This window comes from Oncorhynchus kisutch, unplaced genomic scaffold, assembly GCF_002021735.2.
Source record: "Oncorhynchus kisutch isolate 150728-3 unplaced genomic scaffold, Okis_V2 scaffold1262, whole genome shotgun sequence".
Taxonomy (NCBI): domain Eukaryota; kingdom Metazoa; phylum Chordata; class Actinopteri; order Salmoniformes; family Salmonidae; genus Oncorhynchus; species Oncorhynchus kisutch.
In genome coordinates this window covers 9,995-22,091 of record NW_022263207.1, presented here as the reverse complement: position 1 = coordinate 22,091, position 12,097 = coordinate 9,995, and the positions used below count along the sequence as shown (strand labels likewise).

The following is a 12,097-nucleotide window of genomic DNA, read 5'->3' as shown; positions in this document are numbered from 1 at the left end:
ACATATTACCTCCACTACCCCGTACTCCCACACACTGACTCGGTACCGGTACCGGTACCCGCGGTATATAATCTTGTTATTGTTACTTTTTAATGTATTTTTCTGAAGCAAATATTTACTAAATTAACTAAAGTCTTATTTCCTTAAAACTGCACTGTTGGTTAAGGGCTGGTAAGTAAGCATTACACTGTAAGGTCTACATACACCTGTTGTGTTCAGCGCATGTGACTTGTTTTTGATCCTACAGGAGAAACCCCTGCACTGCCATTCATACACCGAACAAAATGCATGTATTGTCAATTTCAACATTGTGTGCATCCTTGTTCTAAATCTAAGTTTAAACAGTCACAATGTAACAAAAACATTAAGAAAATCATATTGCTAAAATGTACCATTCCTAACCTTTCTTTTCCTGGTTTCTACAATGCCCCTTTATGCAGGACAGGCTGGACTTTGGCCAGTCCAGGACAGAGGAGGCCGTTTAACTCTTGGCCCTGTCCGTAGTAACCAGTTGGCCTGGCTGAGAGTCAGGCAGCCCCATCTCTGCCTGTGCCAGTTTGTCTATTGCTCCAAGAGGTCTACTTCCTGGATCAGATTTCACTCTCTCAGTTATGATCATCTCCTTTCCGTCATGACCACTGATGTTAAAGAAATCAATAGCTTGTCATTTTAAGTATCAGGGTTATGTGGGAAAGGAGTGAAGGAGGAAACTAAAGACATATTTCAGTGTATACTGTATGGACACACAACTTTTATTGTATTATTTTGTGTTGCATGGTTGATTGTGGTGCATAAAAGAGCAGCATATGGGGGCAGTGACTAGCCAGAACCAGCAGGGGATCTAAACTCTCCCTCTCTCCCCCTCCTCCGCTCCCTCTCTCCCCCCTCCTCCGCTCCCCCTCTCCCCCCTCCTCCGCTCCCCCTCTCCCCCCTCCTCCGCTCCCCCTCTCCCCCCTCCTCCCTCCCCCCTCCTCCTCCTCCGCTCCCCCTCTCCCCCCTCCGCTCCCCCTCTCCCCTCCTCCGCTCCCCGCTCCCTCCTCCCCTCCTCCGCTCCCTCTCTCCCCCCTCCTCCGCTCCCTCTCTCCCCCCTCCTCCGCTCCCTCTCTCCCCCCTCCTCCGCTCCCTCTCTCCCCCCTCCTCCGCTCCCTCTCTCCCCCCTCCTCCGCTCCCTCTCTCCCCCCTCCTCCGCTCCCTCTCTCCCCCCTCCTCCGCTCCCTCTCTCCCCCCCTCCTCCGCTCCCTCTCTCCCCCCTCCTCCTCCCTCTCGCTCTCTCATCCTCTAACTACTGACAGATGGTAGTTACTCCTATAATCACACACTTCCTCCACAGCTCAAACGTTTTGTGGCTCCAATCGCTATTTTCACAAGCCGGGTTAGTAAACAGCATTCTTGGGCTTCCTCTGCCAAGTGTGCCCACGTGAGGTTGTCACAGTTACGCACACAGATGGGGGCGCCCGTGTTGTTGTTGTGAAATCAGAGGAGAGCGAGCTTCAGAGAAGTAAAGAGGGTGGGGCCAGGGCAGGCTGGCATCGCTTTCACCAAGGGGGTGGGGCCAGGGCAGGCTGGCATCGCTTTCACCAATTTGGTTCTTCATTTAGATGGAAATCTAAGAGGTTTTACCTTTAAACGGATCAACGTTTTGGAGCCAAGCATGTGTTCGCTGTGCGCCACCTAACAAGATGTTGTGCTAAGTCATAGGTAGAACAGACAACTATTTCCTTGTTCTTGTGTTCACAGTATAATAACAGTTGATTGAACTGCAACAACGGTTTTAAGCTGCCACTTTTTAACAAAACGACTAATCTTTATCAGGCCTGGCACAGTGAATTCATTCTGCCTGTCTGTAAAACCCACAACACTGTTCTCCTCCCATGACTACATGTACAAAACGTAAACCCAACACGGTTCTCCTCCCATGACTACATGTACAAAACGTAAACACAACACTGTTCTCCTCCCATGACTACATGTACAAAACGTAAACACAACACTGTTCTCCTCCCATGACTACATGTACAAAACGTAAACCCAACACTGTTCTCCTTCCATGACTACATGTACAAAACGTAAACACAACACTGTTCTCCTCCCATGACTACATGTACAAAACGTAAACCCAACATGGTTCTCCTCCCATGACTACATGTACAAAACGTAAACCCAAAACTGTTCTCCTCCCATGACTACATGTACAAAACGTAAACCCAACACTGTTCTCCTCCCATGACTACATGTACAAAACGTAAACCCAACACGGTTCTACTCCCATGACTACATGTACAAAACGTAAACCCAACACGGTTCTCCTCCCATGACTACATGTACAAAACGTAAACCCAACACGGTTCTCCTCCCATGACTACATGTACAAAACGTAAACCCAACACGGTTCTACTCCCATGACCACATGTACAAAACGTAAACCCAACACGGTTCTACTCCCATGACTACATGTACAAAACGTAAACCCAACACGGTTCTACTCCCATGACTACATGTACAAAACGTAAACCCAACACGGTTCTCCTCCCATGACTACATGTACAAAACGTAAACCCAACACGGTTCTCCTCCCATGACTACATGTACAAAACGTAAACCCAACACGGTTCTCCTCCCATGACTACATGTACAAAACGTAAACCCAACACGGTTCTCCTCCCATGACTACATGTACAAAACGTAAACCCAACACGGTTCTCCTCCCATGACTACATGTACAAAACGTAAACCCAACACGGTTCTACTCCCATGACTACATGTGCAAAACATAAACCCAACATTGCAGGACGCTTCACAACTTCTCCTGATCTAAAAGCTAGATGGCATTGTCAAAACACAAGATTATCAAGGACACAATCACAGTAACACTATAAGCCGTCCATTCATAGAGTATGTCTTCTCACCTGGACCCATGAGGGGTGGTCTGCTGTGTGGTGGAGGCGCAGTCTGGTGAGGCATGGCTGTGTCCACGGGCCCACTGTTCTGGCCTGGGCCCTGGGGGTTGTGGCCCCCATGGCTCTGGAGGGGTGGTGGGGGGCCGTGGTAGGTGTGATGTGGTGGGTGGTTGTTGTTTCCAGGGGGGCATGCAGGGGCATTCCCTGGGGGTCTACCTTGGGGTGGCCCTCCTCCCCCAGGGTTGTTCTTGTCCCAGAGGTTGACCGTCTTGTTGTAGGCACCCGGGTCGCCCCAAGCCGAGGTGCCGTCGTCAATCTCCATCTTGCGTCGGATGGAGGGTGGGGAAGGTTCCTCCCACCCTGTGGGCTCTAATCCTGAGGGGTCCTGCTTGCTCCCTCCTCCTCCCCCGTTGCCCTCCCGGCCTGATACACTGGGCTTCACGGAGCCAGGGCCTCCCCAGGATCCCATGCTCCCTTCTCCACCTCCTGCCCCGCCCATGCTCCCTCTAACTCCTCCGCTATTGCCGTTGGAGCTCTCCTGGTGCTTGCCGCCCCATCCTTGGGCAGGGCAACTTGGGCGCTGCTGGGCCATCGCTGGCTCTCCCCAGCCTCCACCAACATTTCCCCCCATCCCCGGACCAGGTTTTCCCCAGCCTCGGTTGCTCTCTTTCCAGCCTCCTGCTCCTTCTCCCTCCCAGGGAGGGTTGGTGGTGGGACTGTTCTTCTTGCCATCTGCAGGCTCTCTCCAGTCCCCCCCTCCTCCATTGCCCCCTCCTCCAGCGCTGTTGCCCCAGCCGCTGTGGGGCGGCTTGGGCCCATCTCCCCAGCCCTGGGGCTTGGGGGCCTTGCCGTGGGAACCATCCCAGCTTGGGGACTTCTCCTCTGGAGCACCCCAGGACTGGCTCCCAGCTTTGGGCATGTTGGGGCCTGACCCGGGGCCTCCTGGTGGAGGGTTCCCCCAGCCCCCAGGACCGTTCTTGCTGCTCGGTGGCTCACCCCAGCCAGAGCCGGGTTGGCTGGCTGGAGGCTTGGAACCACCCCAGCCAGGGGCAGCCTGAGGACCAGGCCCGGGACCCTCGCTCTTGGGGTCAACCCGATGAGGGGGTCCGTGGCTGGGGTTGGAGGGCCCTTGGGCTGGCTCGGTGGGAGTGTTGGGACCGGAGCCTCCCCAAGAGTCCGTCCCGGCAGCATCTGCCTTTCGTTGGGTGCGTGCCGCCTCCTCCATGTCCCAGGACGTGTGCTGGCGGACGGGGGTCTGGCCCCAGCCTGTGTTGCACAGCACCCTGGGGTCCAGGTCAGGGGCTGGGAGCAGGGGGGCAGGCTCATCCCTGGATGAACGGTCCTGTCGGAGGGAGTGTCCCGCTCCATCCATGCCCTCGCTGCTGCCTTCGCTGGCCGCCATGGTGCTAGGGGCTCGGGTGCTCCAGGATCTGGCCTGCTGGGGAGGAGAGCTGGGGGCGTCCCAGCCCCCCTGGACCTCGCCGGAATGCTGCTTCCCCCAGGCGTCTCTGCTGCTCTGGCCTCCCCAGCCTCCAGAGGGTCCACCACCACTGCTTCCATGGCTCCCCCAGCCCCCGGCCCCAGAGTCCCAGCCCGAAGGCTCCGTGGAGGAGGCGACTGACTTGGCGTCTCCATTGTTGCCCCAGATGGAGCTACCATCCTCTCCATTGACCAGCTGGGAAGCTCCAGGAGGAGGCTGGCCCAGGGAGCTCATACCTCCGGAGGGGCCACTCCAGCCGGACACGCTGTGGATATGGGGCTCCTGTTGCTTGCTAGTATGATTTGGTCCGTCAGTGTTAAGGTTCTGAGGTTCTGAGCTGAAAGACACATTCGTGGATGAGGATGGGTGTGGCTCAGATGATTCTCCCCAGGTGCTGCCTCCCCCAACCGGAAGGTTGCCGTTGGTGCCGCCCACCATGTTTCCTCCTCTGATGCCGTTCCCCTGGGCGTGAGAGGTGCCTGGCGGGTCACAGAGGTTTGGAGGGGGTTGAGAAGAAGGGGGTTGATTGGGGTTGGCTCCCCCTGAGCTGCTTGCCCCCGCTCCTCCGCCCCCGTCGTGCCCCAGAACGGGCCAGGCCGAGGGGTTGGCATTGGGGTTCAGGTTCAAGTTGGAGGTGGTGGAGGAAGAGGAGCCCCAACCCCTGCCTCCTCCTCCTCCCATTGGGCCATCACTCTTCCCCTCCCCACCCCCGACAGAGGAGGACTGAGGAGGGCCATGGGGGGAGGGACCGGGACCAGATCCCCAGCCCCGATTGGCTGCTCCTTGGCTGGAGGCCATGCTGACCGTGCCTGCCCCGGGGTGATTGGCTGAGCTGCCGGGCCCAGAGCTGGCTCCTTTGCTGCTGGGGTAGTTGGCAGGAAAGTGGCCTGTCTGGCCGTTGGCCCCCGTGGCCATGCTCATACTGCTGCTGCTGCTGGCTGGGTCAGTGTCCGAGGGGCATCCTCCTGCAGGGCCCTGGCTCTGGCTGCTGCGGGAAATGGAGGGCCAGGCCTCGGTGTCGCTCTCGTCGATGATCACTGTATCCCAGCCACTGTGATTGGCCGACGCTGAGGCGGAAGTGGCACTCCGATTGGCTGGCTGGTGTCCCCAGTGGGGATTCTCATAATGGGCTCCCGGGCCACTCTGTGGGGGCAGCTCTGTTGAATGAGAGAGGATGGAGAGAAAGAGAGGATGGAGGGAGAGAGAGGGAGAAAGGGACAAGGTTAGTATGTCTTCATACCTAGAAGATAACATGACAACAGTTGGCATCTAAACATATGCCAAGAGTGTGCAAAGCTGTCCTCAAGGCAAAGGGTGGCTACTTTGAAGAATCTCAAATTTAACAAATTTTATATTTGCTTTTTGGTTACTACATGATTCCATATGTGTTATTTCATAGTTTATGTCTTCACTATTATTTTACAAAGTAGAAAAATTAAGAAAAACCTTTGAATGAGTAAGTGTTGAAAACTATTGACCGGTAGTATATATGCCAAAATGTTCCCAAACTGGAGATTTAACCGATGATGGAGGACCCTTCAATTCTGGCTTACGGAGCCCACCAGTCCCCATCTACACAGTCCCCGGCTGCGCCTCACAAAAGGATAGATTTAAATCAGCCAGTTAAGATTAGAATTTCGATTACAACGTGCGCATAGGCTGTACTTGTTTTAATAGCCTACAATGTTTATTCAGCTCAAATTTACTCACGAGGCGATGGCATACACCTCAGTGTAGGTATAGGCTAGTGTTTTTATTGGATTTCTGTATTCATTTCAGGTTCACAGTACTGACCGAACAGAGGTCCCCGTACAGAACAGTTCGGTGCGAATACGCCACTGCTTATAACTAACTATAAGTTAAGTTAAACTATAAGATGTCATTTGGTTTGCTAACTTGTTAGCTAAGTGGCTCGATGTTAAGATCAAGCTTCTTGGTTACAGCAGAGACATTCAATCCATTCCTGGATCAAGAAACCGGTTGCCTAAATTATTTTGTGTGTCATTATTTTGATAACTAAATAGCTCCCCCTTGTGGGCACTTCTGGTAATACAGTATACCCCGGTATGGTACAGTATGACAATCTGTCTACTGTCCAACCCTGGTTGAAATGTTGTGGGAGTTCTGTTTATTCTGCATATTTCGAAATACCCCGGTATACAGTATTAACGGTATATCGCCCAAGCCTAGTAATCGCAACAGCTTTACCCTAGTTGCAGCCATCTTGGAATAAAGTGGGAGGCCTAGGTGGAGTCCACCGGCAGATCCGAAGACACCCATCCTCAGTCCTAACCCTTGACCCCTTGAGTCCTGCAGTTCAGCCTCAGTCTGGTCCTGACACCAGCTTCACAAACATTTGGCTCGACTGATAACCACTCTGCCCTGGAGTGTATTCGATTAGCTGAAACACTTTACATTTGTTCCGGCACCATTGTGATGTGTACAGCTGATATGACAAACACAAGTACCTAAACTACACAATACAACATTTATATCTGAATGTTTCGTAACGTTGCACCCCTGCTGTACAGAAGATTGCCTCCCAGTCCCTTCAAATCTCTCTACTGCCTCTACTCCTCAAACAGTAGGATTTCTTTCTCTTCCAATAAAGAAACCACTGCTGAGAGAGGCTTTTGTAACAACAGTTCTAGAACTATCCCCTGAAGCAGCTTGGTGCATAAGAAGTGAGTCAGTCCAAAAGCAGCAGCTGCTCTAGATGCACTGCCGTGGTAATCACTCTGCCGCCGCGTCAGTTCCCTCTCGTTGTTTTTGGTGTGCCTCCACATGCATGTGTGAGCGGAACGGACTGCACACACACAGCGTCTGCTTTTGTCTGATCTTTAAATGGGGAGAGATGCTGTTTGTCTGCAAGCTTTTGCTGGCTGTCTGTCTCTCTGCAGAGCTTAGGCTTCTTCCAATGATTATATACAAATGGAAAAACAGAAAGAGAGGGAGGGAGAAAAGGGCAGTGTCTCAGACACAGCGGTGTGGTTTTTGTGGTGTAGTACAGGACGCCATTTTATCAAATCTGAACCAGAGCCAAAAACGCTCAGAGCTACAGTCTGTATCTGTTTCTCTCTCTCTCTCGCTGTTCCTGCAGCACGGTCACTTCTCTGAAAAAACACACTAAAACTATCCTCATGAAGATATCAGAATGTCATCTTTCGCTGCTGGATGTTTTCCGTTGCAAAATCTTAGTACTTGCATGCATTTAAAGGCAATCGCGCACTACAATGCACAACGCAGTGAAAGACGCCCAGCGAATAAAGAGAAAGAGAGGGGGGATCACGGGCGAAAAGCAGGAACAATACCTGAGGAGAGGTACCTTCCGACCATGGTGAGCGAGCGCTACGTTTGGAGCGAAGCGGTGGCGGCGCAGGCGGCCATCCCCGTGTGTCTCTAGTCTCAATATGTCTGCTCGGCTCGCCAGAGCTTTCAGAGGCTCATTTTTGAAATACTGCCAAGAAGCTGCGAGCTCTCGCGGCATGAGAGAGAGACACACACCCTCCCCCCTCTGCTCTGCTCCAGCCTGCTTTGGCTTGGCTAGAGCCATCCTGCCCCTCTCTCCTTCTCTCTGGCTTTATTTAGAACTCCGCTCTATTCCTATCCATGGAGAGGATATTCTCTCTCTCAGAGAGAGTAGGGGCCGGCGTAGAGGGTTATGGTTAAAGCCGAGAGCATTTCATTGTGCACTCAATCCGCTCGCTCACGAGAGAAAAAAAACTAAACAAAAGGGAGATTCCTTTTTGCTGCCTCCCTCCCTCCCGCTTTCATGCTTTTGGAGTCGTCACTAAATGTTTAGCCAGGAACACTCCATTTACATTGAGCACAGCCTGGCCACAATGGAAGCCTCTCCAAAAGCAGAAGAGAAGAAGAGTTTTTGCTGCATCGTTGAGTGTTCAGGAATGACACTCAAATGTGCACACACATACGCACGAAAACATACATGTTCACCCGCACACCCAGACAATAACACGCATCCAGACACATGCAGGTATGCAGACACATTCAGATACATATGCATGCGCTCACACACACACACACACCCCCACCCACCCCCCTCCTGCTTCACAATGATTTCCTATAGTATGCTGGCAGATGACACAAAAACTGCTGTTGTGTGACGTCCCAAACAGAGACAGACTAGTCTGCAGCGGGACGACACAGCACATACCAGAGCAGCTCCCTGGAACGCAAAACAGACCCAGTTTGGCCCGGAGAAACACTACCACTTCAACGGCTGCATGGAAAACAGCATAAACACATGAAATGAAGATCACATGGAGGTGGGCAGGAGGCCAAGAAGAGCTAAACGTCTGTCTTTACACAGTGAGGTCTGGAGTGAGAGAGAGAGAGAAGAGAGAAGAGAGAAGAGAGAGATACAGAGAGATACAGAGAGATACAGAGAGATACAGAGAGATACAGAGAGATACAGAGAGATACAGAGAGAGAGAGAGAGAGAGAGAGAGAGGGGAGGAAAGGGAAGAAAATGAGGTAGAGACAGCAGAGAAGAGGGGTTAGAGAAAGAGAGAGCTAAACAGAGGAGGAGGGGCAGGCCACTATCGGGCGTTAGCTAGAGGCAGGCCGTTACTGGGCGTTAGCTAGAGGCAGGCCGCTACCGGGCGCTAGCTAGAGGCAGGCCGCTACCGGGCGCTAGCTAGAGGCAGGCCGCTATCGGGCGCTAGCTAGAGGCAGGCCACTATCGGGCGCCAGCCAGAGGCAGGCCGCTATCGGGCGCCAGCCAGAGGCAGGCCGCTACCGGGCGCTAGCTAGAGGCAGGCCGCTATCGGGCGCTAGCTAGAGGCAGGCCACTATCGGGTGCCAGCCAGAGGCAGGCCGCTATCGGGCGCTAGCTAGAGGCAGGCCGCTACCGGGCGCTAGCTAGAGGCAGGGCGCTACCGGGCGCTAGCTAGAGGCTTGCAAAAGAGAAGCAGTAACAGCAGCAGCTCCTAAGCTAACTGAAGGTGGGTATTGTTTACAAACAAACCTCTACTGCTCCAACACACAATACGTCAAAGTCCCACCAGAAGAACAGTGGTTCCTTATGTGGAAACCCAGGCCCCAGCCTTTTCCACTGTGTGTGTGGTGTGTCAACGTGCAGTGAGGTCATCAAAGACCCTCTGATTGGTGCTTTGTGTATAAATAATGCCCTTCATGTAAACTGTCTGGATGGCACTTGCCCAAACGCCCAATCCACTACCTCGCTGCCGTTTCCCAGAAACGCGGACGGATGGTGAATTGCAATCTCAGCCTAGACATTGCTGTTGTTAAGGTTTTTGTTTAGTAGTTTTTCCTTTCATTGTGTTTCAACAAGTTGGGTTTGTAGGGTGAGAGAGTGTGAAAGTGAGGGAGATGAGGAGAGGAAGAGAGTGTGAAGGTGAGGGAGATAAGGAAGAGAGTTGGAAGGTGAGGGAGATAAGGAGAGGAAGAGAGTGTGAAAGAAAGTGAGAGCAGGAGGAGAGCTGGATAGTCACAGTCAGCACAGAGAATGAGAAAAAGTGGAAGAGAGAGTGAAGAAGAGATGGATGTGTTAGTCAGGTCTCAGCTGGGTTGGTCCAGGCATAATGAAGACCCCCGGGGGCAGGAGAGGAGAGGCTTGTAGAGAGAAAGACGGCTGCTCTTTCAATCCTTCCAACCAGACACACTATTACTTACCATACACACACACTGCTGCACCCCCACCATCAAACCTCCTCTACCATTCCCATGATTAGCCTACAGTCTGATGACCATTGGCCCATAGAGTAACAATATTAGATGAAAACCTGCTCAACTGAATTGTGTGCTGTCCTGTCAACACACTCACCCTGAGTAAGGCACAAGCCCAGTATGCTATAAACAGATGTAACCCACAAAAGCTGCAACTTCGAGTGGCAGACTTTATTCAACATCATCTTGATTATAGAAGAGCAACACACATTGGGTCTGAGACGAAAACAAAGCAGGCCATGCAAACACGGAGATTACCATAACAAACTGTAATGTGGGTGAATAACTGATAGTAGAAAATGGCAGCTACATACAGCAGGAACGTCCTTGTATTGCTTTGACTACTATGAAGTAGAGATAGCTGGATGTTTGTCTCAGTTTGTTCAAGGCCACCGAGTCTTGTATTATTGACCATACCTGTTCTAATAGATTCAGAGTACAATTTATAGATGGAAATCTGAAGAATAGTGCTGAGACAAAGGACTATTGACTAAAGCCCCAGGTGGCACAGGTCATCTAATAATAAAGTAACCACCATGCAAGGTGTGTGTGTGTGTGTGTGTGTGTGTGTGTGTGAGCCCGTCACTGTACGGTTACAAAACGTTTAGACGGGCAGAGGGGAGGGGGCAGTGTGGGGAAGACAGATAGGGTCTTACACAACAACCTCCACTGTGTCCCTGTTCTCCTGTTGCATGTGTGTATGACAACGTGACGTAATGCGACAGGACACAATCTGGCGACACCACTGGCGGCCATTGGGCCACAGAGAAGGCAAGCTGTGTCCTCAGCTCAAAGAGAGGAGACACCAACAGACTGACTCTAGGATGGCAGCCTATCGCTGGGGTCCTACAGCTTCCAGTGTTATGCAGTTGTTTCAGCTTGCTCTTGATAAAATAAGAATCTGGTAGATGACTCCTACACTGTAGAATTGTATCGAGTATCATTGGGATGGAGCTTAGTGCTTAGGCGTTAATGCACAACAACCCTACTGCTAAAATATGTAAAGGTAACACTTATATGAGTGCTGTTAACAGGACACAGCCATACTTTAAAAAGCAATGCAAAACGCCCTCATAAAAGCCAACTACAGATGTAGGATCTTAATTTGATCACCCTGTTGCAGGACAACTTTCCTGCAATGCAGGACATTTCAAATGTGTATTGTTTGAGGTTTAAAAAGGCTTCAGAAGTTTGTAATTTCCACAGAAATTTCCCTTACAAAAAATAGATCAACCGCTACGAAAATGTGCATTAATTATAATCCATATTTCCTGTTGCTGCAGGACTATTTTCCTGCTGTAACAAACATCCTCAAATTAAGATACCTCGATTTTATTACATTCAGCCTTTTCTAAAATGTAATAAATGGTGTTTTCCCTCATCAATCTACAGACAAAACCCCATAATGACCAAGCAATTATTCTTTGTTTTTTTATTATTAATATTTGTAACATTTCTGATCATTTATAAAAAATTGAAAACTGAAATATCACATTTAAATTCACTTTGAAAGAAAAGCACATTTGTATATTAAAATAACATCAAATTAATCAGAAATACAGTGTAGACATTGTTAATGTTCTAAATGACCATTGTAGCTGGAAACGGCAGATTTTTTTATGGAATATCTACATAGGTGTACAGATGCCCATTATCAGCAACCATCACTCCTGTGTTCCAATGGCACGTTGTGTTAACTAATCCAAGTTTAGCATTTTTAAATGCTAATTGATCATTAGAAAACCCTTTTGAAATTGTTAGCACAGCTGAAAACTGTTGTTCTGATTAAAGAAGCAATACAACTGGCCTTCTTTAGACTAGTTGAGAATCTGGAGCATCAGAATTTGTGGGTTTGATTACAGGCTCAAAATGGCTAGAAACAAAGACCTTTCTTCTGAAACTCATCAGTCTAAGGACATTTCTAAGTGACCCCAAACTTTTGAACGGTAGTGTTCGTATTCAGACCCTTTACTCCATACTTTGTTGAAGCGCCTTTGGCAGCGGTTACAGC

General features: G+C 50.6%; 1 protein-coding gene across 8 annotated transcripts in view; it reads right to left on the bottom strand.

Moving 5' to 3' along the window:
• Nucleotides 1–7,862, bottom strand: part of LOC109877586 (trinucleotide repeat-containing gene 6C protein) — a 28,408-nt gene extending 20,546 nt beyond the window's left edge. For 3 of the 8 annotated variants that reach the window (XM_031818118.1, XM_031818119.1, XM_031818124.1), the window contains exons 1-2: nt 7,689–7,858; nt 2,907–5,534 (exon numbers count right to left, since the gene is read on the bottom strand). In XM_031818118.1, the coding sequence (XP_031673978.1) occupies nt 2,907–5,534; nt 7,689–7,713 (2,653 nt within the window). In that variant the 5' untranslated portion in view covers nt 7,714–7,858. Of the gene's footprint in view, nt 1–2,906; nt 5,535–7,688 lie in introns of all 8 variants that reach the window. The other 5 variants (XM_031818122.1, XM_031818120.1, XM_031818117.1 and 2 more) reach the window with 5 other exon arrangements.
• Between the last annotated feature and the right edge of the window lie 4,235 nt (nt 7,863–12,097).